Source organism: Schistocerca gregaria, chromosome 10 (assembly GCF_023897955.1).
Source record: "Schistocerca gregaria isolate iqSchGreg1 chromosome 10, iqSchGreg1.2, whole genome shotgun sequence".
Lineage (NCBI taxonomy): Eukaryota > Metazoa > Arthropoda > Insecta > Orthoptera > Acrididae > Schistocerca > Schistocerca gregaria.
The window spans coordinates 198,989,911-199,017,657 of record NC_064929.1 but is presented as its reverse complement, the minus strand read 5'-3'; the positions used below and the strand labels follow the sequence as shown (position 1 = coordinate 199,017,657).

General features: G+C 40.8%; 1 protein-coding gene across 1 annotated transcript in view; it reads right to left on the bottom strand.

The window, feature by feature from the left end:
- LOC126293368 (phosphoserine aminotransferase) overlaps positions 1-27,747 on the bottom strand; it is a 120,770-nt gene that overhangs the window by 3,054 nt on the left and 89,969 nt on the right. The window contains exons 7-11 of the mRNA XM_049986570.1: positions 22,070-22,231; positions 18,361-18,455; positions 17,988-18,157; positions 4,775-4,927; positions 4,068-4,175 (exon numbers count right to left, since the gene is read on the bottom strand). Of these exons, the coding sequence (XP_049842527.1) occupies positions 4,068-4,175; positions 4,775-4,927; positions 17,988-18,157; positions 18,361-18,455; positions 22,070-22,231 (688 nt within the window). The remainder of the gene's footprint in view (positions 1-4,067; positions 4,176-4,774; positions 4,928-17,987; positions 18,158-18,360; positions 18,456-22,069; positions 22,232-27,747) is intronic.

Below are 27,747 nucleotides of genomic sequence, written 5' to 3'. Positions count from 1 at the left end.
TTTGGATGTACCGTCCACTACTCAGTGTCCCCTCGACGATCACCAGAGGTGTACGGCCAGTGTAGGAGATCGCTCCCCACACCATGATGCCGGGTGTTGGCCCTGTGTGCCTCGGTCGTATGCAGTCCTGATTGTGGCGCTCACCTGCACGGCGCCAAACACGCATACGACCATCATTGGCACCAAGGCAGAAGCGACTCTCATCGCTGAAGACGACACGTCTCCATTCGTCCCTCCATTCACGCCTGTCGCGACACCACTGGAGGCGGGCTCCACGATGTTGGGGCGTGAGCGGAAGACGGCCTAACGGTATGCGGGACCGTAGCCCAGCTTCATGGAGATGGTTGCGAATGGTCCTCGCCGATACCCCAGGAGCAACAGTGTCCCTAATTTGCTGGGAAGTGGCGGTGCGGTCCCCTACGGCACTGCGTAGGATCCTACGGTCTTGGCGTGCATCCGTGCGTCGCTGCGGTCCGGTCCCAGGTCGACGGGCACGTGCACCTTCCGCCGACCACTGACAACAACATCGATTTACTGTGGAGACCTCACGCCCCACGTGTTGAGCAATTCGGCGGTATGTCCACCCGGCCTTCCCGCATGCCCACTATACGCCCTCGCTCAGAGTCCATCAACTGCACATACGGTTCACGTCCACGCTGTCGCGGCATGCTACCAGTGTTAAAGACTGCGATGGAGCTCCGTATGCCACGGCAAACTGGCTGAGACTGACGACGGCGGTGCACAAATACTGCACAGCTAGCGCCATTCGACGGCCAACACCGCGGTTCCTGGTGTGTCCGTTGTGCCGTGCGTGTGATCATTGCTTGTACAGCCCTCTCGCAGTGTCCGGAGCAAGTATGGTGGGTCTGACATACCGGTGTCAATGTGTTCTTTTTTCCATTTCCAGGAGTGTATATATATTGAGAGGCCAATGTCAAAATACCCGGATTAGTGAACAGGGGTCGACAAGAGGTTTGCAAACTTATACCATTTATTGCCCGAACTGTCTGTTTCTGTGCCAAAAATACCCACAATATAATACCATACAACATAAGCAAATGAAAATAGCAAAGTAGACTAATTTTCATGTCGAATGATCACTTACTTCAGATACTGTTCGAATAGTAAAAACGGCAGCATTAAGTCTTTGAACAAGATGCTGAATGTGGGCTTTCCACAACAGTTTACTATCTATCTGAACACCTAGAAATTTGAACTGTTCAGTTTCACTAAAAATATGCCCATTCTGTGAAATTAAAATGTTGGGTTTTGCATACATATTTTACTGCTAAACTAGTGTCATCAGCAAACAGAAGTATTTTAGAGTTCCACATAATACTAGAGGGCTTATCATTTATATAAATAAGGAGCAGGACTGGTCCCAACACTGTTCCCTGGGGCACACCCCCATTTGACTGTACCCCACTCAGATCTCACATCACAGCCATTCACAACACTGTGAGTAATGACCTTCAGTCACATATGTGGATACTGCCTGTGAAATATGTTGTGAACAGAGTTAATAGCAAGAAGTAATAAATTTAAATGTCATGTACAATGCGGCACTTTCACACATCTCAGTGTTTACATGTGGTATCACGAGATAGCTTTGTAAGTGCATGTAGGAGAAATGTGGTACTATCTGTGAAATTTATTGTGAAACAGTTAAGAGCATAGAAGCGAAACATTTAAATGTCATCCATGATGTGGCAGTTTTTCATGCATCTCATTGTTCATGATGTCATATCTTCTGAACTGTGATAGGCAGGTGTTTCATACCCCCACATCAATTGTTGCCTGACAGCTATGTATTTATGTACCACGTCTGGTTGAAATCAGTCCAGATGTTTAGTAAGAGATATGGAAAACACACACACACACACACGCATATATATAAATCCATGCATCCATTTTTATAATGTGTATGGATTATAGAAAGAGAAGAGGATGTAGATTAAGATAAGATAGGAATACAGTGAGAAGTTGAAACACGGAGTAGATGATATTCTGTCAGAGCTGCTAATATCCTTGGGAACACCAACCCTGTCAAAACTATTCCACCGGGTGTGCAAGAAGTGCGAGATAAGGGAAATACCGTCATACTTAGAGAAGAATGTAATAATTCCCATTCCAAAGAAAGAAAATGCTGATGGAGGAATATGACAAATTATCAGTTTAATAAGTCAGGGTTGCAAAAATACTAACACAGATTATTTACAGATGAATGGAAAAACTGGTAGAAGCCAACCTCGACAAAGATCAGTTTGGATTTTGGGGAGATGTAGGAATATGCAAGGCAATACTGAACCTACGACTTATCTTGGAAGATAGTTTGAAGAAAGACAAAGTACATTATAGCTTTTGTAGGTTTGGATAAAGCTTTTGATAATTTCCACTGGAATACTCTCTAAAATTCTGAAGGTAGCAGGGGTAAAATACAGGGGACAAAAGGTTATATACAACTTGTACAGAACCATGCAGCAGCGGTAAGGTTTGAGGGTCATGAAAGGGAAGCAATGGTTAAGAAAGGAGTGAGACAGGGCTGTAGAATATCCCTAATGTTAATCAGTGTGTTCATTGAGCAATCAATAAGGGCAACCAAAGAAAAATTTGGAGGAGGAATTACAGTTCAGGGACAAGATATAAGAACAATTAGGTTTAATGATGACATTGTGTTTCTGTCAATGTCATCAAAAGACTTGGAAGAGCAATTGAATGGGATGGACAGTGTCTTGAAAAGAGTTTACAAGATGAACATCAACAAAAGCAAAAAGAGGACAATAGAATGTAGTTGAATTAAATCAGTTGCGGTTGAAGGAATCAGATTAGGAATTGAGACACTAAAAGTGGTGGATGAGTTTTGCTATTAGGGCAGTAAAATAACTGATTATGGCTGAAGTAGAGAGAATATAAAATGTGGACTAGCAACAGCAAAGAAAGCATTTCTGAAGTAGAAAGATTTGTTAACCTTGGATGGACATTTAAGTGTCAGGAAGTCTTTTCTGAAGGATTCGTACAGAGTATAGCCTAGGATGGAAGTGAAATGTTGACGATAAACAGTTTAGACACAAAGAGAATAGATGCTTTTGAAATGTGGTGCTACAGGATAATGCTGAAGCGATAGGGTATGTAACGAATGAGGAGGTGCTAAATAGAACTAGGGAGAAAAGGAATCACCTCTTGACTAAAAGAAGGTATCAGCTAATAGAACATATTCTGAGACATCAAGGAATCACCAGTTTAGTACCGGAGGGTAGTGTGGAGGTAAACATCCCAGCAGGAGACTATGAGATGATTACAGTAAGCAGACTGAGAAGGACGTTCTGCTGATACTGGGCAAGTGTCTAACCTGTACAGAAATATACATAATGGATGCACGAGTAAAGGTCACAGACGCATGGTTGACAACATATGAATGTTTGCATCTGGTCGTGAGTCTTGCACAGATAGCCAAAGGCAACCACCTGTGATCTGGGTTTGAGTACTGGTCTGGCACAAATTTTCACTGTCTTCTTCCCATTCCACAGCTGATGGTTGTCCTTATTTGAAATCACAAATACATTTCATATATGAGAAGGATGTAGGCTGCAGCAGTTATTCAGAGATAAAGAGCCTTGCACAGGATAGAGTAGCATGGAGAGCTGCATCAAACCAGTCTTCAGACTGAAGGCCACAACAACAACAACGTAACAAGTAAAATACCATAAAACTGTGCCTCCTCCAGCAGTTCTTCAGAAGAATGAATGGCCAAATAATTGCAATAACAGCTGTTTTAAACAGAAAAATTATAAACTACTATACAGCGCACCACATAGAAAATACAACAGTGTGGCAAGAGCTAGCTATTGAAAGAAATCAATGAAGAGTAATTAAGTTTGCATGGACAAAAATTGAGAATGGACATCAGTTGGGCTCCAAATAAGTTTTAATTTACATGCAGACCAGTAGAATACATGGAAAGACAATTAATGAACACAGAACAAGCTTTAAATCTACTGGGTAAAGCCCAGAAGTGGAAGAATAGATAATGCATTGTGCTAAAACTACTATGATACTAGACTCCTCACCTGTGGCCCTTCAGTTGTTGCATGCCTCTCTCTTCAGCACCTTCCAGGAATTTCTTCTCCAAAGCTGCATCTCCACCAGCTATTCTGAATGGCACATTCATGCGGCTTCTGTAAACAGAAAAATTGGAATAATTACACTAACATTATCTTTTCTATGACTTTCAAAGATTATTTCTGTATGAGGAAGTTTCAGGTTGTTAGCCTGTTGTCGTTCAATATCAAGACACTTCTGTTAAAACGCTTGGGCAGAGACACTGTAAATTGATAGATAAAATTGTTATCTAATCTATCATCCCTGTCTGTAGAGGATTATCTTCAGAGATGAAATACAGTAAACCACATAGAATGTCAAAGTTGGGTCAGAGTTCAGCAGTTTGTTACTGTCTCCAATTCCGCCCTCTCAAATATAACTTGCCATCACCTTCACTTATAATACGCTACAGATACATATGCTTTTAATAATAACAACAATAAAATGACACTTGGTGGAGGATATACCAAAGGTAACAAATGTTTGAAAGTGCAGGCTTCTGAAATAAAGTCGTTAGAAAAAGAGTGCAATTTTATATTTAATCTCTTTGTAACTGTATGGCTCTCAAAGATATTAGTATTTAATCCATAACTGGACTTTCCTCGTCCATGAATACTCTCCTTCATGATGGAATTTACAGAACACAATGAATGAATGGACAGACTGTCATGCTTACCTGCAGTGTTCAGCAACGGGCAGGCTGTAGAAGCCAGCAGAGCTATTGACGACCTCATAGACGCGGCGACTCTTCTGCTGAGCTTGCTGGCCCATTGCTGCTGCCCCTCCTTGCTTCTTAATCCATTGTAGGTAGAGTCCCATAATGTAAATTCTGTAACATAATTGAAATTTACCTATACATGTATTGTTTTTTTGTTCATTTCTGTAAACACTATTAGTCAAAATACTGGGCAGAAAATAAAATTATACTAGGAATGATAAGTGCTCACGATACTCAGTGCCCAGTACTGTTGGCAGAAACACTTAAAAGAAGATGATTTCACTCCTAGCTTTTAGAATTTTTTCCGGTTTGAGGGGGGGAGGGGGCGTGGGGGAGGAGGTTGGAAAGGGGGGCAGTTACTCCAATTGCAGGTTGACAGTAATCCACCTGTTGTTCCTAAAGAAAGAATGTATAGTTCTGAAAGTTACTTGTACTTCTTCTGCTGTAAAAGCTTCCATTAACATAAATAGAGGGTACTTCAAAAAGAATATACATATTACAAAGTATTATTTTGTCCAAACTATCAATCGCTGCACCTCAGCTATTGGAAAAACAAATACATATTCTAGTTTATATTAATAGCTGCTAGATGTCAGTTGTCTTCTGTTTTGCTTGGTAACCGTCATATGTTTAAAATGACTACTCCACAGCAGAAATCATTTAGTGTTTTCAAGTTTGTGAAGTGCAATTCTGTGACTACAGTGCAAAGACATTTCAGGCTGAGGTACCAAATTGATCCGCAGAATGGGTGGAACATTCGCAGATGGTATCAACAGTTTCTAGATACAGGATGTGTATCTAACGGAGAGAGTCCTGCCCCCCCCCCCCCCCCCCCATGACCCAAAAGAAAATGTTGCACAAATTCAAACTGCTTTCTTACATAGTCCTTCAAAATCAACTTGTCGTGCCAGTCACAAGTTATAACTGCCTACAATAATAATTTGGCGTGTTTTGAGAAGTCGGTTGGTTATGAAGCTGTACAAGTTACAGCTGTTACAAGCTCTGCATCTGATGAACAAACACAAACATGTGGCATTTTGTAACGAGATTCTTGATACTATTGACAATGCATCTTGTTCAGTGATGAACCGACTTTCCATGTGAGTAGTCAGGTAAACAAGCATGATGTTCCAATTTGGGGCCTACAGAACCCACATGCAGCCATTCAACCTGTGCGAGATTCGCGCAAAGTCAATGTGTTTTGTGCAATATCCTGATCATCTGTTTATAGCCCATTCTTCTTTGATGGAAACATGGTTAACAGTCAGCAATGTCTCATTACGTCACAAAACTGGTTGTTTCCAAGGCTGCATGAAGACAACTTCATTTCTCAACAAGACAGGGCACCCCCTCACTGGAGTCACCAAGTGTGTGAATATCTGAATGAAACTCTACCCGAACCATTGGACTGGTCGTCAAGGAACAACGACTTGGCATGTCTCAGCTCGGCTCCATGGTTACCGGATCTGACACTCTCTGACTTCTTCCTGTGGGGTTTCTTTAAAGATAATGTTTATGTACCACCACTACCACAGAACCTGGAGGAGTTGAAGGACCAGATCCATGCTCGCCCAAGTATGGCAGGGATTTGGCTATGGATGTGAAATTGTTCATGTCGTTGATGGAGGACTTATTGAACATCTGTAAACTGAACTTAAGAGGTTTGTAAATATGTGTGTAAAGTATCATATTCGTATGTCTTAAAGTTTAATAAATATATGCATTTGAAATACATGTATTCTGTTTGAAAAACCCTGTGTAAGTACTTGCCCACACTTCTATATCTTTTTCAAGTTTATATGAGGTGCAGTGAACCATAAGGGCCTAAAGCATACCATCATAAATTAGTCCGCATTGCATATATGAAAATTCACAAAATGCTGTCTCACCAATTTCTATAATATTCACTTCCAAACAAGCTCAAAGCATAATTTTGTTTCTCTACACTGCTCAATCGTTAGCTTTTGGCCAACAAGGCATTTGTCAAAAACAGACAAAACAGTTGCATTTGTGTGACTCAGCATCTCTGCTATTTAGTGAGTAGCAACTATCCTTTTCATTATATTGTTACATTCCCTCCTGGATTTTCCATTGTTAGTTATCTAGGGTTGCCAATAATATTTAGTGCCTAGATCATATACATAGTAGTAGCAATTAATACGTGAGAGTAGATAGGCAGTTTAATCTCAAGACACAGAACATGTAAGTGATGGTAATGAGGGCCATGAAATTCAGGAATAGGTCATAATTGTGCATATGTGATACCTTTAGTATCTATTCTTTATCTTTTGGTCCTAGTTTCACATTAATTACACATGTTACAACTATCAAAATCAACACTACTGTTGTTAGTCTATGCATGAAAGTTTTGTGAATTAACATTAATAGTAATAATAATTCTATACATTAATTAAAATTTCGTTTCAAAAAATGGACAGTTTATTTGTCTGTTGAGATTTGACTAAATGCAAGTTAAAACCTATGAGAGTGGTTGTCTGCCTGCAAATGTGATTTCCACAAACACCTATTTTTCTCAAAAATTTGTGTCTGTGCTTTGCCCCTTATGGATCTCAGCGCCTCATATGAGGTATGATCAAAGAGTAATAGAAATTTTTGTTTTTCTTATATAACCTTTATTTATTCATTAACAACAACTTTGTCCCTTTCAGAGTTATGTTGTTGTTGTTGTTGTTGTCTTCAGTCCTGAGACTGGTTTGATGCAGCTCTCCATGCTACTCTATCCTGTGCAAGCTTCTTCATCTCCCAGTACCTACTGCAACCCACATCCTTCTGAATCTGCTTAGTGTATTCATCTCTTGGTCTCCCTCTACGATTTTTACCCTCCACGCTGCCCTCCAATGCTAAACTGGTGATCCCTTGATGCCTCAGAACATATCCTACAAACCGATCCCTTCTTCTAGTCAAGTTGTGCCACAAACTTCTCTTCTCCCCAATCCGATTCAATACCTCCTCATTAGTTATGTGATCTATCCACCTTATCTTCAGCATTCTTCTGTAGCACCACATTTCGAAAGCTTCAATTCTCTTCTTGTCCCAACTTGTTATCGTCCATGTTTCACTTCCATACATGGCTACACTCCAAACAAATACTTTCAGAAACAACTTCCTGATACATAAATCTATATTCGATGTTAACAAATTTCTCTTCTTCAGAAACGCTTTCCTGGCCATTGCCAGTCTACATTTTATATCCTCTCTACTTCGACCATCATCAGTTATTTTACTTCCTAAATAGCAAAACTCATTTACTACTTTAAGTGTTTCATTTCCTAATCTAATTCCCTCAGCATCACCCGATTTAATTTGACTACATTCCATTATCCTCATTTTGCTTTTGTTGATGTTCAAGACACTGTCCATTCCGTTCAACTGCTCTTCCAAGTCCTTTGCTGTCTCTGACAGAATTACAATGTCATCGGTGAACCTCAAAGTTTTTACTTCTTCTCCATGAATTTTAATACCTACTCCAATTTTTTTTCTTTTGTTTCCTTTACTGCTTGCTCAATATACAGATTGAATAACATCAGGGAGAGGCTACAACCCTGTCTCACTCCTTTCCCAACCACTGCTTCCCTTTCATGCCCCTCGACTCTAATAACTGCCATCTGGTTTCTGTACAAATTGTAAATACCCTTTCGCTCCCTGTATTTTACCCCTGCCACTTTCAGAATTTGAAAGAGTGTATTCCAGTCAACATTGTCAAAAGCTTTCTCTAAGTCTACAAATGCTAGAAACGTAGGTTTCCCTTTTCTTAATCTAGCTTCTAAAATAAGTCGTAAGGTCAGCATTGCCTCACGTGTTCCAACATTTCTACGGAATCCAAACTGATCCTCCCCGAGGTCCACATCTACCAGTTTTTCCATTTGTCTGTAAAGAATTCACGATAGTATTTTGCAGCTGTGACTTATTAAACTGATAGTTCGGTAATTTTCACATCTGTCAGCACCTGCTTTCTTTGGGATTGGAATTATTATATTCTTCTTGAAGTCTGAGGGTATTTCGCCTGTCTCATACATCTTGCTTACCAGCTGGTAGAGTTTTGTCATGACTGGCTCTCCCAAGGCCATCAGTAGTTCTAATGGAATGTTGTCTACTCTGGGCGCCTTGTTTCGACTCAGGTCTTTCAGTGCTCTGTCAACTCTTCAGGCAGTATCTTATCTCCCATTTCATCTTCATCTACATCCTCTTCCATTTCCATAATATTGTCCTCAAGTACATCGCCCTTGTATAAACCTTCTATATACTCCTTCCACCTTTCTGCCTTCCCTTCCTTGCTTAGAACTGGGTTGCCATCTGAGCTCTTGATATTCATACACGTGGTTCTCTTCTCTCCAAAGGTCTCTTTAATTTTCCTTTAGGCAGCATCTATCTTACCCCTAGTGAGATAAGCTTCTACATCCTTACATTTGTCCTCTAGCCATCTCTGCTTAGCCATTTTGCACTTCCTGTCGATCTCATTTTTGAGACGTTTGTATTCATTTTTGCCTGCTTCATTTACTGCATTTTTATATTTTCTCCTTTCATCAATTAAATTCAATATTTCTTCTGTTACCCAAGGATTTCTAGCAGCCCTCGTCTTTTTACCTACTTTATCCTCTGCTGCCTTCACTACTTCATCCCTCAGAGCTACCCATTCTTCTTCTACTGTGTTTCTTTCCCCCATTCCTGTCAATTGTTCCCTTATTCTCTCCTTGAAACTCTGTACAACCTCTGGTTCTTTCAGCTTATCCAGATCCCATGTCCTTAAATTCCCACCTTTTTGCAGTTTCTTCAGTTTTAACCTACAGGTCATAACCAATAGATTGTGGTCAGAGTCCACATCTGCCCCTGGAAATGTCCTACAATTTAAAACCTGATTCCTAAATCTCTGTCTTACCATTATGTAATCTATCTGATACCTTTTAGTATCTCTAGGATTCTTCCATGTATACAACTTTCTTTTATGATTCTTGAACCAAGTGTTAGCTATGATTAAGTTATGCTCTGTGCAAAATTCTACCAGACGGCTTCCTCTTTCATTTCTTAGCCCCAATCCATAATCACCTACTATATTTCCTTCTCTCCCTTTTCCTACTGACGAATTCCAGTCACCCATGACTATAAAATTTTCGTCTCCCTTCACTACCTGAATAATTTCTTTTATATTTCTGAGTTATCCCCCTAAAATATAATACACTTATTCCATTGCGTGTTTCCAATCCTTAAGCAATTCTGTTTTTATCTAATCAATGGTGGCAAAGTAATGCCCTTTCTTGGTCCTCTTCAGCCTCAGAAATACAAATGAGTCAGAGGGAGCCATATCTGGCAAATATGGTGGCTGCGACACCATAACAGTTTTGTTTTTCGCAAAAAAATATGAACATGCATTGTGGTTTGAGCAGGAGCAATATTGTGATGCAATTTCCATGAGTTGTTTGACACAATTCTGATTGTTTTCTTTGGATTTATTCATACAAATGGTGCACAACTTCCAGGTGGTAGTCCCTACTGACTGTACAAGTATAATACAGGAACTCATGATGCAATATCCCATTACAATCAAAGAAAACAGTAAGAACAACCTTCACATGTGATTACACTTGTGAATTTTGCTCAGACTTGGATCTTCAGGCAGTTTTCATTGGGACAATTGGGCCTCAGTTTCAATGTCAAATCCATGCATCCACTTTTTGTCACCTGTTATAAACATCTTTAGATGTCATGTATCATTGTCAACTTCCTTCAACAATTCCTGAGCGATGTCTATGCAACATCATTGTTGGTCAAAATTCAACAATTTTGGAACAAACTTTGCTGCTATATGTTTCCTGCCCAAAAAATTTGAAAAATTTGCTTGGCATGAGCCAAAGCATATCCAACATCATCAGCAACCTGTCTGATGGTGATTTTCCAGAACCACTTTCTTTACTTCTTCCACATTGTCATTAGTAATTGATGTGATAGGGTGTGCAGGGTGGTCATCATCTCCAGTATCTTCTCAACCCTCTTTGAAACATTTAAACCACTCATAAATTCTTGTCTTACTCATAGTAAAATTACAAAAAGCCACTGTCAACACCTGAAATACTGTGCTGCACTTATTCGATTTTTCAAGCAAAATTTAATGTAGATTCTTTGAGCCATCTCCTTTCAAAGTGAATAGTCACCAAAAACATATAATCTTTTCAATTGTCAACAATAAACTAAATATTCAAAACAGCTGAAAATGCAACAAAACAGCTGAAAATGCAAATGTACACCATGAAGATTTTGAAAATCGGATGTATAAAGTCCCTGAAATTAAAATATTCCAGTTAGTTTTTGATCACACATCATACAATAAACTGCCTTTCTGGTTATTCTTTGTCTTGTACTGTTCATGCACACTGATGCAACTCTTGCCTGTCATGTCTTGCTTTCATCTTAAGCCTTGCCTCAGTTCCACATCGTAACTGTGTCTAGGAATCTCTGTGTCTTACCAGCAGCATTATTTTTTGTTGACCATTCATTGTCCCCTGCTGATTTATTTATGTCTCTGATGCCAATTCCTTCACCTTTGTCTCCACTTGATCTTAAAACAGATTTGTCACACTCAACCTGAGGTCCAGATAACCTGTCTCATTCCCTTTACAACGTATCAGTCTTCTGACTCGTTTGAGGTGACTCGTCACAAATTCTTCTCTTATGGTAACCTCTTCATCTCACATCACCAATTGCAACCTATATCCTCAATAATTGGCTGAATGTATTCCATTCTCTGTCTTCCTCTACAGTTTTTACCCTCTACAGCTCTCTCTACTACCAAGGAAGTTATTCTCTGATGTCTTACCATATGCCCTCTGTCCTGTCCCTTCTTCTTGTTAGTGTTCAGGGGGTGCCTGATACACAATATGTTCAGAGGAAGTGCACATGCAGCTTACGTCTGTCTTCCAGACTTCGATACAGTTGGACTCCTTAGTACAAAGTATTTAGGAGTGGCATATGGACAGACTGAACAAACAGTTGGCTGTAGTGAAATTACTGCAGAATCAGTGGTGATGAGATGGACTCAGGAATACAGTGTGGAAAGATGAGAAGGCACAGGTTGTTCCAAAAGGTCAAGACCATTAGGAGATCATAGGATTGCTTGGTTGGCTCATACAAATAAACAGATGAAGCAGCTGAAATCTGGGCAGCGGTTACAGGCAGAGATCGGTGGAGCAATGAAGGGTACCTAGCAAATAGAAAAAAGCACAGGTTATTCCCATTTTTAAGAATGTCCATAGGACAGGTGCACATAATTATAGGCCTATATCACTGACGGTGATCTGTTGCAGAATTATGGAACATGTCCTATGTTCAAGAATTATGACTTTTTAGAGGACAAAAATCTCCCCTATAAAATTCAACATGGATTCTTCAAATAGAGATCTTCCAAAACTCAGCTCACTCTGTTCCTCTGTGAGATCCATAGCACTGTAGACAAGGGCACCCAGATTGATGCAGTCTTATGAAACATCAGGAAGACATGTGACACTGTCCCGCACTGCTCTTTAGTGAAGAAAATACCAGCTTACTGAGTATTGGAGCAGATTTTCAACTGGATTCAAGGTAGATAGAACTCAACAATTTGCTCTTAAAGGAACAAGATCGACAGATGTAAAGGTAGTTTCTGGTTGAGATCTGGCGAGTTGGTGTTTCCAAAATGCTTATGCCAAGCCTTTGCCAAACTTGGATATATCATGTACTTTCCCCAGTCTACACATGGACAACATGTTCACTGATGCTACATGCACTGAGAATGTGCCTTGCTAGAAGTCATTCCTCCTCAGGTGATGCTGCTATTGCCTTAATGGGTTTATACTGATGGTAGGTTGGTGGTCATAATGCTGTGGGTGATCAGTATAAATGATCTAGTAGAAACCATCAGACGGTTTTTAAGACCGTTCACAGATGCGGTTGTGTGTATGAAAGTAGCAATGCCAGAAGGTGGTACTAATCCGCAGAATGACCTGCAGAGGACTGATGAATAGTATTGAACGTGGAAGTCAACTCTGAATGTAAATAAATGTAGCATATTGCTCATACTTAGGAAAAGGAAGCACTTACTGTACAACTACACTATTGATGACAAATTGCTGGAAACTGTAAAATACCTAGGAGTAACTATCCAGAACAATCTTAAGTGGAATGAATGCATAAAACAAATAGTAGGAAAGGCAGATGCCAGCCTGAGATCCATAGGTAGAATCTTAAGGGTATGCAACTCAGGCACAAACGAAATGGCTAATGATGTGCTTGCACAACCAGGTCTTGAAAATTTGTAACCAGTCTCGGATCCTTACCAGGTAAGACTGATAGAAGAGATAGAGAAGATCCAATGAAGAGTGGCACATTTTGTCATGGGATCGTTTAGTGAGCATGAGAGTGTTACAGAGATGTTCAACAAATACCAGTGGCAGGCACTACAACAGTGAAGTTATACATCATGGAGAGGTTTACTATTGGAGTTTGAGGCAACACATTACTTCCACCCATATACATTTCCCAAAATGACCAGAACAAGAAAATTCAAGAAATTAAAGATAATGAGCTAATACAGTGGCTTACCAACAATCATCCTTTGTGCGTGTCACTTGTGAATATAACAGGGAAGGGGGAATCAGTGAGTTGTACCAGAAGTATCCTCTGCCACACAGCAGTAGATAGTTTGTGGAGTGTGGTGTAGATGTAGTGTCACCACAAACCTTTTGGAACGGATCACTGGAGCTGGGTTGGGATCTCACGTTGCCATGTGTTGTTTATGGGTGACACTGTACAACAGGCAACAGACACTCATGTGGCATAGAATCAGAGACAGCTGCAGCATTGAGTGGTATTCTGTGGTGTTCAGCAATGGTACTCACTAATGTCCGTGGTTGTCAGTTCGATGCTGACTTCGTGAAAGATGACAACGAGTAGCACTTTTTGAGGTCCACACCTCTCCAATTTCTGGAGTCACGGTGTTGGCAGCTACTGAGTATGACAACAACAAAAATTCAGTAACTGTTCAAAGTAGACTTAGTGCTTACCAGCATGTTGTAGAAATGGTAAACCTGTTGTATCTTTCGTGACTAGCATATCAAATGGCATACTCCACCAGTATAATGCAAGACCCCACATGACAGCTCACATCACAAATGCACTGAGGAATGGATGACTTGCCCAGTCTCCTAATTTTTACCCACAGAAAATGTGGGTTGATGGCAACATGTATATGCTGCCTGACAAAAAATTGAAGAACCCAGTACACACAGTCAGATATCTATGAAACCTTATGCATACACACACCATCAGTGGGTCTAACAGATGTCCTATCATCTTGTCCCTCCTCCTTCCACATATTCCTTTCTTCTCTGTTTAAATGCAGAACCTCTCCATTCCTTATCTTATAAGTCCACCTAATTTTCAACATTCATCTGTAGCACCACATCTCAAATGCTTTGATTCTCTTCTGTTCCAGTTTTCCCGCAGTCCACGTTTCACTACCATACAATGCTGTGCTCTACACGTACATTCTCAGAAACTTCTTCCTCAAATTAAGGCCTATGTTTGATACTAATAGACTTCTCTTGGCCAGAAATGCTCTTTTTGCCAGTGCTAGTCTGCTTCTGATGTCCTCCTTGTCCTGTCTCTCACTAGTTATTTTGCTGCATAGGTAGTACAGTTCCTTAACTTCATCTACTTCATGACCAGCAATGGTGCTGTTAAGTTTCACGCTGTTCTCATTTCTGCCACTTCTCATTACTTTCGTCTTTCTTTGATTTACTCCCAATTCATATTCTATACCTATTAAACTATTCATTCCATTCAGCAGATCATCTAATTCTTCTTCACTTTCACTCAGGATAGCAATGTCATCAGCGAATCATATCATTGATATTGTTTCACCTTGAATTTTAATCCCACTCCTGAAGCTTTCTTTTATTTCCGTCACTGCTTCTTCGATGTACTGATTGAACAATAGGAGCAAAAGACTACATCCCTGTCTTAGACCATTTTAAACCAGGCACTTTGTTCTTGGTTGTTCACTCTTATTATTCCCTCTCGGTTCTTGTACATATTGTATATTACCCATATTTCCCTGTAATTTACCCCCATTTTTCTCAGAATTTCAAACATCTTGCACCATTTCACACTGTGGAATGCTTTTTCCAGATTGACAAATCCTGTGAACATGTCTTATTTTTCTTTAGTCTTGCTTCCATTATCATCTGCAACATCAGAATTGCCCCTCTGGTGCCTGTAGGTTTCCTCATTCCAAACTGGTTGTCATCTAACACATCCTTTTTTCTTTCAATTCTGTGTGGCAGGTGGAACTGCTACCAAAATTCATTAGTGTTATTCATATGTAGAGTTGTTACCAGGCCTAGTTGGGGATACAAGCGACTTGAACAGCATTAGACAGTCAATGATCACTCTGAAGAGCACACACGTCTCTTGTTCATAAGAGACAGCATTAGCACAACCCAACAGAGTTTGAAAGGGGCCTCATTGTAGGTCTCCATTTGTTATGTTGTATTTTAAGTTCAACACATTTTGAATGTTTAATTTTGAAGTGTACCATATGGATTTTTGTAGTGTTCAGTTTCAACCCATTTAACTGGAACCAGTTTTCTTAGGTATCCAGTGTGCTTACGATGGAGCTCAGAATTTTTTCTGAATCATCATCTTCAATTAAAACAGAAGTATCATCTGCAAACAGAACTGATAGGGAATTTATATTTATAGATAAGTCATGTACATAGAATAGGAACAGGATTGGCCCCAAAATGGAGCCTTGAGGCACACTTTGTGATAATATACTCCATTTAGAATAATAATTCACGGCATCTGATGTGATAGATACCCTTTATTTTGTGTTGTGTAAGTATGATGTTAGCCAATTTGTCTAACTTGTAGATAAGCAAGTCATGGTTCACAGAGTCAAATGCTTTTGTGAGATCACAGGAGATACCTGCAACTTTACTCCTCTGATCCAATGATTTGCCTATCTTTTGAATAAAGTTATACACTGCATCCACAGTGTTTTTTCCTCGCTGAAATCCAAATTGGTTACTTATACTAATATCATATTTTACAATGAAGTTTCTGATCTGGTTGCAGTAATTCCCTACCACTTTTGACAGGACTGGAACAATAGAAATAGGCATATAGTTCCCCACATCATCCTTTGATCCTTTCTTGAAGAGATGTCTGACTTTGGAATACTTCAAAACAGCAGGAAAGCATCCCCATTGAAAATCTGCTAAGGAGGTTACTGATGTAGCAAGATGTCAGCTCTGACACTGACCACTAGATTGGTATGCACGGGTATGCAGGCCCTCCTAGTAACGTAGTGTAAAGCCATCAAATTATACAGAGATTATGTTGTAAAATAGGATTTTGTAACCAAAACAGTGGGAAATATTATGGTGTGCTGGAACCCTGAATAAAACCATGCTGCTTTCAGGAAACTGAACACCCCTTGTACTTATTTTATGACTTTCCCATTATTGCCAGCCTGTGCTTTACTATAACCAAATCTGCTTTAACTCGGGTATCGTAACAGCAAATTTCTGTCCTGTCAGCAAGCTTTATATCTGTGTTTTTGAACAGTTATACATATGCTGGAATGCTACTTGAATTAATATTTATTAAAAATTCAAACAATAAATGCTCCCATCCCCAGAAGGATGATTTATAAATAAATATAAACTTATTAAAAACAAAGATTCCAAGACTTACCAAGTGGGAGAGCGCCGGCAGACAGGCACATGAACAAAACACACAAACACACACACAGAATTACGAGCTTTCGCAACTGGCAGTTGCTTCGTCAGGAAAGAGGGAAGGAGAGGGAAAAATGAAAGGATGTGGGTTTTAAGGGAGAGGGTAAGGAGTCATTCCAATCCCGGGAGCGGAAAGACTTCCCTTAGGGGAAAAAAAGGACAGGTGTACACTCGCGCACACACACACACATATCCATCCGCACATACACAGACACAAGCAGACATATTTAAAGGCAAAGAGTTAAGGGCAGAGATGTCAGTCGAGGTGGAAGTACAGAGGCAAAGAAGTTGTTGAAAGACAGGTGAGGTATGAGCGGCGGCAACTTGAAATTAGCGGAGGTTGAGGCCTGGCGGATATCGAGAAGAGAGGATATACTGAAGGGCGAGTTCCCATCTCCGGAGTTCGGATAGGTTGGTGTTGGTGGGAAGTATCCAGATAACTCGGACGGTGTAACACTGTGCCAAGATGTGCTGGCCGTGCATCAAGGCATGTTTAGCCACAGGGTGATCCTCATTACCAACAAACACTGTCTGCCTGTGTCCATTCATGCGAATGGACAGTTTGTTGCTGGTCATTCCCACATAGAAAGCATCACAGTGCAGGCAGGTCAGTTGGTAAATCACGTGGGTGCTTTCACATGTGGCTCTCCCTTTGATCGTGTACACCTTCCGGGTTACAGGACTGGAGTAGGTGGTGGTGGGAGGGTGCATAGGACAGGTTTTACACCGGGGGCGGTTGCAAGGGTAGGAGCCAGAGGGTAGGGGAGGTGGTTTGGGGATTTCATAGGGATGAACCAAGAGGTTACGAAGGTTAGGTGGACGGCGGAAAGACACTCTTGGTGGAGTGGGGAGGATTTCATGAAACTTGCCCTTCAATATATTCTCTCTTCCCGTTACCCACCAGGCCTCAACCTCCGCTAATTTCAAGCTGCAACCCCTTGTACCTCACCTGTCATTCAACAACATCTCTGCCTCTGAACTTCCACCTCATCTGACATCTCTGCCCAACCTCTTTGCACTTACATATGTCTGCCTGCGTCTGTATATGTGCAGATGGACGTGTGTGTGTGCAAGTGTATACTTGCCCTTTTTTCCCCCTAAGGTAAGTCTTTCCGCTCCCGGGACTGGAATGACTCCTTACCCTCTCCCTTAAAACTCACATCCTTTCGTTTTTCCCTCTCCTTCCCTCTTTCCTGATGAAGCAACCAAGGGGTTGCAAAAGCTTGAATATTTGTGTATGTGTTTGTGTGTTTTTTATTTTATTGTGTCTATCAACATACCAACGCTTTCTCGTTTGGTAAGTTAAAGCATCTTTGTATTTTATATACATTTTTCCCACATGGAATGTTTCCCTCTATTATTTTCAATAAATATAAACTTACGGATACATTGGAGGAGTATTGTGCACTGAATTGTCCTGTGCATTGATTTTGAAGTCCAGGATTGTTGGCACTATTGGCTGTGCCTTTCCTATGAGATCTTCACGGATTATCACCACTGTTACTCCTGATGTTCCAACATTCTTCTGGGCACAGGCAAATATCACCCCAAACTGTTGCAAACATAAAAATAGTAGTTTAAAATATTACTTAATTTTTATTCTGTGGTTATTAAGTTCATAATTAATTCCTACTATGAGAAAGTTCCTACATGGATAATAATGTTTCTGTCAGTCATTGCCATTCATACGCATTCATTTGACATGTTACACCATCATGTGAAAACATATTTCACAATCATTTATCATTTTTTTACCTTAGATACATCAAATTCTTCTGAAAGGAAGTTTGAAGACATATCACAGACAAGTGGGACACCTTTTGTGTCTGGAATGTACCTGAATTCGACACCTGAAAGCCAAGGAAAGAGTTGGTTAAGTAATAAAGTTTATTGTAAAAAATTATAGTTGTACAAAAAATGATAAGACCAACAAAAGTAGCTAAAATCAGGCAGAAATGTAGCTGTAATAGACTGCAAGTAAAATATAAATCATTGGGGATGAAGCACAATGACTGAGCAAGATGGGGCTGTGGTTTAGATTGCACTCAAATCTGGAGTAATCCAGGTTCAAATCTCTGTCCAGCCACCAAGATTTTGGATTTCTACGGTCTATCTAAATGACTTGGAGTTAACACTATGACAATCCCTTAACAAATTCTAACATATTGTTATAGTTTTAATTGGTATTTCCACTGTGCATTGTCACAGTTTCATGTTTTTCCATTCTGTTTTGTTTCCATTCAATGAATTTGGGCTAAACATACACATATTTAATTAATGAAAGGCTGCTCCAGTTGCTGATACATACTTCATTTAACTCCATGACTGACTTTGGTCTTCACATATAGGGTGTTCAGAAATTGCCATACAAATTTCTGGCAGTTGTAGAGAGGAATGAGTATATAATATTTTGAATTGGAGCCCATGTACAGAAATGTACCTTTTCTGTGCTACAGCCATTTGAAACCAGGTTGGTAACACAACCACTTTTACAAGTACGTGATTAGGCATGATCCAGTACATCACTTGTTTTACTATTCCACTCATTAATAGCCAAAAAATTGCTCCTATACTCATTGGTGGGTTTTCTTCAACATGATGTAGTGCTGCTTCTTCCAATTTGGGTGTGTGTCATCTCCTTGGAGCACCACATTCATGCTCGGCAGCCAGAGACTATTGTCACATGTGTGTGAGTCGCATTTGCATGAGTGTGTGTGTGTGTGTGTGTGTGTGTGTGTGTGTGTGTGTGTGTTGTCTAATTCTAATAAAGGCCTGTTTAGTGGGGAGGTTCATCTGACCACCTTTTTGTTCTGCCTATCTGCAGCTCAGCTTCTCCACTATATGGTGAGTAGCAACTATCCTTTTCATAGTATTGTCATTATTCCATCCTGGATTTTCCATTATGTGAAATGTGTTTCACTTCTACACACATCGAAAAAAGTTTTCATCACTCCGGTTCCCAGAGCTCCTGAAGATAGACATTGACTGTGGATATTGTATCACAGACACAGTACTTTTGACTGTTCAGAAATGTCACTAAACCTGCCCAAAGATGTAAACAACCATGTACAAGCAGCCCCTATTAGACAGAGGGGGTCCGACAGCCGATCAATTCCAGTCATTCCACCAGGAAGGAGGTACATGGCTCATGTTGTCTGTAGTTTAACCATGCCTAGACAGTCAATACCATGGTTCAGTCACCTCCGCATTGTTACTTTGTGCCAGGAAGGGCTCTTAACAATGGAAGTGTCCAGGTGTCTCGGAGTGAACCAGAGCGTTGTTGTTTGGATGTGGAGGAGATACAGAGAGACAGGAACTGTCGATGACATGCCTCACTCAGGCCGCCCACGGGCTACTACTGCAGTCGATGACCTCTACCTATAGATTATGGCTCGGAGGAACCCTGACAGCAATGCCATGTTGAATAACTCTTTTCATACAGCCACAGTACATCATGTTATGACTCAGACTGTTCACAATAGGCTGCACGATTCGCAACTTCATTCCAGACGTCCATGGTGAAGTCCATCTTTGCAACCCTGACACCATGCAGCACAGTACAGATGGGCCCAAGAATATGCCAAATGGATCGCTCAAGATTGGCATCACATTCTCTTCACTGATGAGTGTCACATATACCTTTAACCAGACAATTGTCGGACACATGTTTGGAGGCAACACAGTCAGGCTGAATGCCTTAAATACACTGTCCAGCAAGTGCAGCAAGGTGGAGGTTCCCTGCAGTTTTGGGGTGGCATTATGTGGGGCCATCATACACCGCTGGTGGTAAATAAAAAGGGTGCCATAGTGGCTGTACGATATGTGAATGCCATCCTCTGACCGATAGTGCAACCATATCGGCGAGGCATTCGTCTTCATGGATGACAATTCGTGCCGCCATCATGCACATCTTGTGAATGACTTCCTTCAGGATAATCATCACTCAACTAGAGTGGCCTGTATGTTCTCCAGACATGAACCCTATTGAACATAGATTGAACAGGGCTGTTTATGGATGACATGACCCAGCAACCCCTCTAAGGGATCCATGCCAAATCACTGTTGAGGTGTGGGACAATCTAGAACAACAGTGCCTTGAACTTGTGGATGGTATGCCATGACAAATATAGGCATGTATCAATGCAAGAGGTTGTACTACTGGGTATTAGGTATTAGAGGTACCGGTGTGTACAGTAATCTGGACCTCCTCCCCCCCCCCCCCCCTCCCAAGAAGGTGTTGCTGTATGGTGGTACAACATGCAATGTGTGATTTTCATGAAGAATAAAAAGGGCAGAAATGATGTTTATGTTGATCACTATTCCAGTTTTCTGCACAGGTTCCAGAATTCCTGGAACCAAGGTGATGCAAAACTTTTTTCGATGTGTGTAAATAGAAGCAATGCTCACATTGCCCTCTCCAATACGAGACTTGGGAGACCTTCAGCAGATTGAGAACAGGGGTGACAAGATGAAAGACTAATTTGAAGAAGTGGGGTGTCAATGATGCTGAGCTTTGTGAATGTGGGGCAAGGCAGGACTCTCAACACTTGGTTTTCAGTAATCTGAGCAAAGTCTGTAGTATGGAAGACTTGTTTGCAGCAAACAATAGTGCCAGTCTGGCTACTGAACATTTGACTCACAAAGCATGAAATTTTCACAATCAATAATTTTAGACTACAGTTTTAGAATTATATTGTAGTTTAGTGATTGTTTAAAAAAAAACCTTGGATAAATAAATAACTTCTCATCTCATCCAATACGTCTCCCCTGACCCCGGGTGCTGGTTGAGTTTTCCAAACTCTACCACTTTTCCTAAAGCTCACCAGTCGTTTTCCTTCACCCCTCTTCCTTCCCCTTCTGCCAGATGAAGGAGCCATTGGTTCTGAAGACTTGCATGCATAATACCTTTATATGCATGTTCTCCTGCCACCACTTAGTGAGTAGATTTTTTTATCTACCCAATTACATTATATTTTCAAAACTTGATTATTTTTGTTGATATAACTTCTAAAATATGAGGCCCATTGTAAATTTTGACGGGTATCCTCTCCTCTTCACAGTAGCAGTGGCATATTTCCAAAATGAAAAAGAACACAGTAAAGCCGGTATCTTGTAGATTTTCTTTCCTCATTTGAACTACATTTCACACATTAGACACACCAGAGGTAGGAATGCTGTAGAATGTGTAATTTTGCAGGTTAAGATACGGGAGTCTCAAAGGTAAATTACTTTATTCTGTTCATTGACAGTAAGCTTATAATAGTGTAGTCTATATAAATTAGGTAATGGAAAAAGCAAATAAATATGGAAGACTATCAACACTTCTAAAAACGGCAGATATAATAGTTACAAAAATGAATGCAAACTTCAGATTTCATTCATTACTTAGAAACGTTAAGAGTATGCCTACACTTTCCAAAATGATGGTACTTTTCCAGTAATTAAATTTTCATCTCATACTAACCATGTATTGTCTCATTGGCACAATAATAAACATATGATGCATCTGGACTGAGCTTCCACGTAGATTGGTTAGGGATGTCGTTGTACGCATCCATCTTTGGCAGTACCATATTCACTTTTCCATACTTGGCTGCCTCTTTAGCTGCTTTGCTTGACCAGCTTCCTGTACAAGAGAAAAGAAAGATACATTTGTTTCAAATCAGAATTATTAAGCATAATGCCCAAACTTTTGCCCTACAAAATTCATTCAAAATGTATTTTCTGTTACTTTTTTTAATCCACAAACAGAGATCAAAAGAAAAACAATTTGGAACAAAAACTAATCTTAGCTGTTAGTTCTTTCCTCTGTAAAGATAGAGGGCTATGCAGAGAAATGATATACATTCACTCATCATATTCTGTAGGTCTCATCAAGAACGGAAACTTCAGGGATGTGGAATGAGCCATGGAATATACTAACAAAAGGAAATGACAGAAATTGAATATTTTACTGTAAACAACTACTACCTGAATGAATGGCCATCGCCAAGCTGTGGCAACTGCAAACTTCAATGTCCAGTTGCCAAAAATTCTGTGCACCACAACAGTAATAACTTCAATAGCTGCTTCACTATGCGGGCCATCTGGATACTCCCTTCCAGTACAAGTTTCTATGGACTATGTTGGTGAGAATTGTATCTCCAGCATATCTTGCAGTCTCGCAGTTCACTCCTTCCCTGTCCAGACTGGCATTCTCTCTCTCTCTCTCTCCCTCTCCCCTCCCCCCTTTTAACACCCCTCTTCTTTTATCTTTCTCCCATGTCCCTCCCTTCATCTCCACCTCCCTATCCTTTCCTTCCCTCTCTCCCGCTGTCTCTTATGTGGCTACCCTCTGAACTCCTTTTCTGTTGTTGTGCAGCCTCTGAGTCATCTGTCAAAAGACCTGCCTCTCACTATACGTTGGTACACCCAACATGCCTCATGCAGCCTTCCCTACCCACTCCCCACTTCCATCTACCCAGGCAATGGCTCTCAGTAATCAATACTCAATAGGCAGTATTGTCACGGCCGCATGTCCATGGGGGCGTCCACTTCACCCCCTTGCACTGATATGTGTGTTGCCATCCTAGACATTACTTCCCTCTTGAGTATGGACCTAAAGCACTGGTACAGACAGAACATTCCTAGTTGCCTGGTGCGATCTTGTGTGTGCTTTAAGTCACTGAAAGTAACATTGTCAACTATCTTTTTCCTTCATCTTCAAGTGGTTGTACCTCTCTTCAAAAGCATTTTTGGTCTTTGTCCATATGACCTTATCCACTGATTGTTTCTTGCAGTTTGTCCTCATTTAGCAAAACCAGTCAATATAGTATAACTGAGGAGGCTGCAGATTTCTTTTGATTTTACTCACATTTAGCAGATCTGCATTAAAACAATATATTTATAGTGTTCTCTTAATATGGTATACAGGCTAAGTTTCTGTGACATCTTTGTCTTTTGTTAATGTAGATCTTGACTCATTCCACATCACAGGCAGTTTTCCTTCTTTCTGGAACTACAAAACACAATGAATAAATGGCAAATATGATGTACTGTAAACAAGCATCTGTTCGTACAGATGTCGGCAACCGTTTTCTTAGAAAACTACCATATGTAATTGAGTAACACTCACTCACTCTCAATCTACCTATCTCTTTCTCTAGCTGACACCCCCACCATTGCCCAGCAGGTATTCATTTCGCCAACTTTATAATAGAAATGAAAATTAAGCTATGTTTGTAGTATAATACTGAAAAATTTCATTTTCATGTGTTCATGTAAACTCCTTCTAAGTCATGAAACAATTTCTGTACGCTGTTCACAGCTGCTTCATGTGTCTCCAACACAATTTTGCAATCGCCACCATGGCAATGCCTTTTCATAGCTCTACAGATAGCTATTGTTTTTGCCTGCAGCCATTTGCACTTTGCAGTTCAGAGCTGTCAAAAGTGCCGTCAGGTGTCAAGGATTTCCTAAAGTTTACTCAACTCTAGTAGTGTCCTAGCAGTAGAGAATAATTATATTAAGACTTCATGCATCATGCAGCATTTTTTCACACATTTCAATGTTTATGACTCATATCTCCTAATCTTTGTGTCATACAATGACATATTATTTTAGGTACCTTCAGCGGCATATACAGATACTGTCTGCAATATGTGTTACAAATGGAATTAATAGCAAAAAGTGATAAATTTAAACATCATGTGCAACACAGTAATTTTTCATGCATCTCATTGTTTAAGACATCACGTCTCCTGAACTAAGATGTAGGTGGTTCTTACCGCCACACCAACTTCTGCTTGGCAGTAATGACTATGTGTACCAAGTTTCACTGAAACTGGTTCAGCTGTTTACAAGGAGATGTGGAACATAACACACACACATACAGGCTTCCCTTGTAAAAATGTCTATGAATACTAGCAGAGTACCGTCCAACCATGATATTATTCACTTGTCTTCCGGTGGCCATTGTCAGAAACACATGGTCATATTACAGTAAACAAGTACAGTCTTAACTAAGGAAAACGCATTGTAGTGTGAATGATTTTAAGGTAGCTGTACATGTACGAGGGTCGATCCAGAAGTAAGATTCCCAAAGAGCTCCAACTGCACGGAGAGGTGCTAGCACAATCTGCCAACATTGCTGGGCACAGCTGTTCCCCCACTCTTGATTCCTCATGGCCATGCTTTGTTGCTTTGCTCAATATTGGGTCAGCAAGTGTCCGTTGATGGAGGCGCCCATTTTTGAACATGCCAAATGCAAGATTCAGCCCATAATTTGGTTTTTGCAAGTAAAAGGAACTCTTCTGATAGATATTCACTGTCTGTTGACAGAAGTGTAAGGTGACAAGTGTATGTCTGTTCAATATGTCCAAAAATGGCGTAGGGAATTTAGTGCTGGTCAGAAAGTCGTCCACAGTAAGGAACAGAGTGGAAGATCTTCAGTTTTGGAGGTGGTTATCAAGTTGGTCCAATGTAAAGTGCTTCAAAACAGGAGGACCACCATCCATGAACCTGTTGCTCAGATTCCTGAGAGTTCTTACAGGACAGTTGAAAGAGCTTTGACAAAAAAATTGGGGTATCACAAGTGCTGCGCTCGATGGGCACTGTGCATGCTGACAGCAGAACACAAGGAGAAATACCTTCACTCTGCTCACCAGTTTCTTCAAGAGTGTCAAAAAGATAAGCAAGGGTTTTTGGACTCCATCATTACAAGAGACATAATTTAGGTGTTTCATTTCACTCCCAAAATGAAAGAAAAATCTAAACAATGGCATCACTCAGGGTCATCAGTCGCAAAGAAGTTCAAACAAACTCCTTCTGCTGACAATGTCATGGGCACTATGTTGTGGAATCATAGGGGACACTGGTGTTCGATTTCATGGACAACAACCTCTCAGACAGTCATTGTGAAACACTACAAAAACTCAGTGAGCTCTCCAGAGCCGCCAGAGAGGATGACTGACAGAAAGTGTAACGCTACTTCACAACACCTGACCTCATGTCTCCTGCCACACCCAGGAAGTTTTGACAAACTTTGGTTGTACTGTCATGCCCCTCCCACCTTACAGTTCAGACCTCACACATCGTGATTATCACTTGTTCCCCAAGTCAAAGGAACACTCGGGTGGTCAATGCTTCCAGAGCAGTGATGAAGTCGAGGAATAAGTGAAACAATTCCTCAGCAGGTGGGTAGTGGAGTTCTATGACATGGGGATACAGAAATTGAAGGGCCATCTACAAAAATGCATAGAGAAAGATGAAGAAAAATAGAGCTAAATTTCTTCCTTCCAATGATGTCAATTTCTATGTCAATGAACAATGTTGTCTATTTGTAAGAATGAAGGAAACTTTACTTCTGGATCAACTCTCATACTATTAAGTATTTCAGCGCATACTCGTGAAATGTCAGGATAAGTTGATCATAGTGCCGTCACTTCCAGGTACAACAATATTGTGTTCAGCTAATATCCAGAATTGCCTGGGCATATATGAGTGTGAGTCAAATGAAAACCTTAAATATTTTTTTAAATATTATTTATTAAGCAAAAGTGGTACAAAGCTGTATCACTTTTCAATGTAATCTCCCCCACGCACAATGTAAGTCCTCCAGAGCTTACAAGGTGCATAAATCCCTTTAGAAAACAAATTCTTTTGGTAGTCCGCACAACCACTCATGCACCGCGTGGCGAACCTCTTCCTCAGAAGGGAACTTCTTTCCTCCCATTGCGTCTTTGAGTGGTCCAAACATATGGAAATCACTTGGGGCAAGGTCTGTTGAGTATGGTAGATGAGGAAAACACTCAAAATGCAGGCCTGTGATTGTTGCAAATGTTGTGCGGGCAGTGTGGGGCCTTGCACTGTCATGTTGCAAAAGGACACCTGCTGACAGCAATCCACGTCGCTTTGATTTGATTGCAAAAATGGTTCAAATGGCTCTGAGCACTATGGGACTTAACTCCTGAGTTCATCAGTCCCCTAGAACTTAGAACTACTTAAACCTAACTAACCTAAGGACATCACACACATCCATGCCCGAGACAGGATTCAAACCTGCGACCGTAGTGGTCGCGCGGATCCAGACTGTAGCGCCTAGAAACGCTCGGCCACCCCGGCCAGCTGTAATGCTCCAAAATGACGCCTTTTTCGTCCTAAAAGAGAGTGAGCATAGCCTTCCCTGTTGATGGTTCTGTTAGAGAAACTTCTTTGGTTTGGTGATGAGGAATGGCGCCATTTCTTGCTTGCTCTCTTCGTTTCTGGTTGGTGGAAGTGAATTCAGGTTTTGTCCCCAGTAACGATTCTTGCAGGGAAGCCATCACCTTCTCGTTCAAAGTGCCAAAGAAGTTCTTCACAAGTGTCAATATGTCGTTCTCTCATTTCAGGAGTCAGCTGCCGTGGCACCCATCTTGCAGACACTTTGTGAAACTGGAGCACATCATGCACAATGTGGTGTGCTGACCCATGACTAATCTGTAAACATGCTGCAGTGTCATTCAGTGTCACTCAGCGGTTTTCCTTCACTATGGCTTCAACTGCTGTAATGTTCTGTGGAGTCACAACTCGTTGTGCCTGACCTGGACAAGGAACATCTTCTACTGAAGTCACACCATTTGCGAACTTCCTACTCCATTCGTAGACTTGCTGCTGTGACAAACATGCATCACCGTACTGAACCTTCATTCGTCGATGAATTTCAATAAGTTTCACACCTTCATTACACAAAAACCGAATAACAGAATGCTGTTCTTCCCTGGTGCAAGTCGCAAGTGGGGCGGCCATCTTTATACTGACACTGCAATGGTATGTGTGCATCTGCACTATGTAGCCATCTACAGGCCATTCTGCATCCTGTTCATAGCACGCTTACCAACTTACAGGATAACGGCGCAAAATTTCGATTTGTTATTACAAATTTAAGGTTTTAATTTGACTCACCCTCGTATATACTGCAACCTTTCATCGGGCCATTTCCTCCATCAGCCCCTCTCTGTCCATCTCCTCCACTCCTCTCTCTGTCTACCTCCTCCATTCCCCACTCTCTCTCCATCTCCTCCGACCCCTCTCCCTGGTCATCTAGTCTTTCATCCTCTCTCTGTTCATCTGCTCTTCCCTCTCCGTTCATCTGCTCCTTCCCCCTCTCTGCCCATCTTTTCCTCG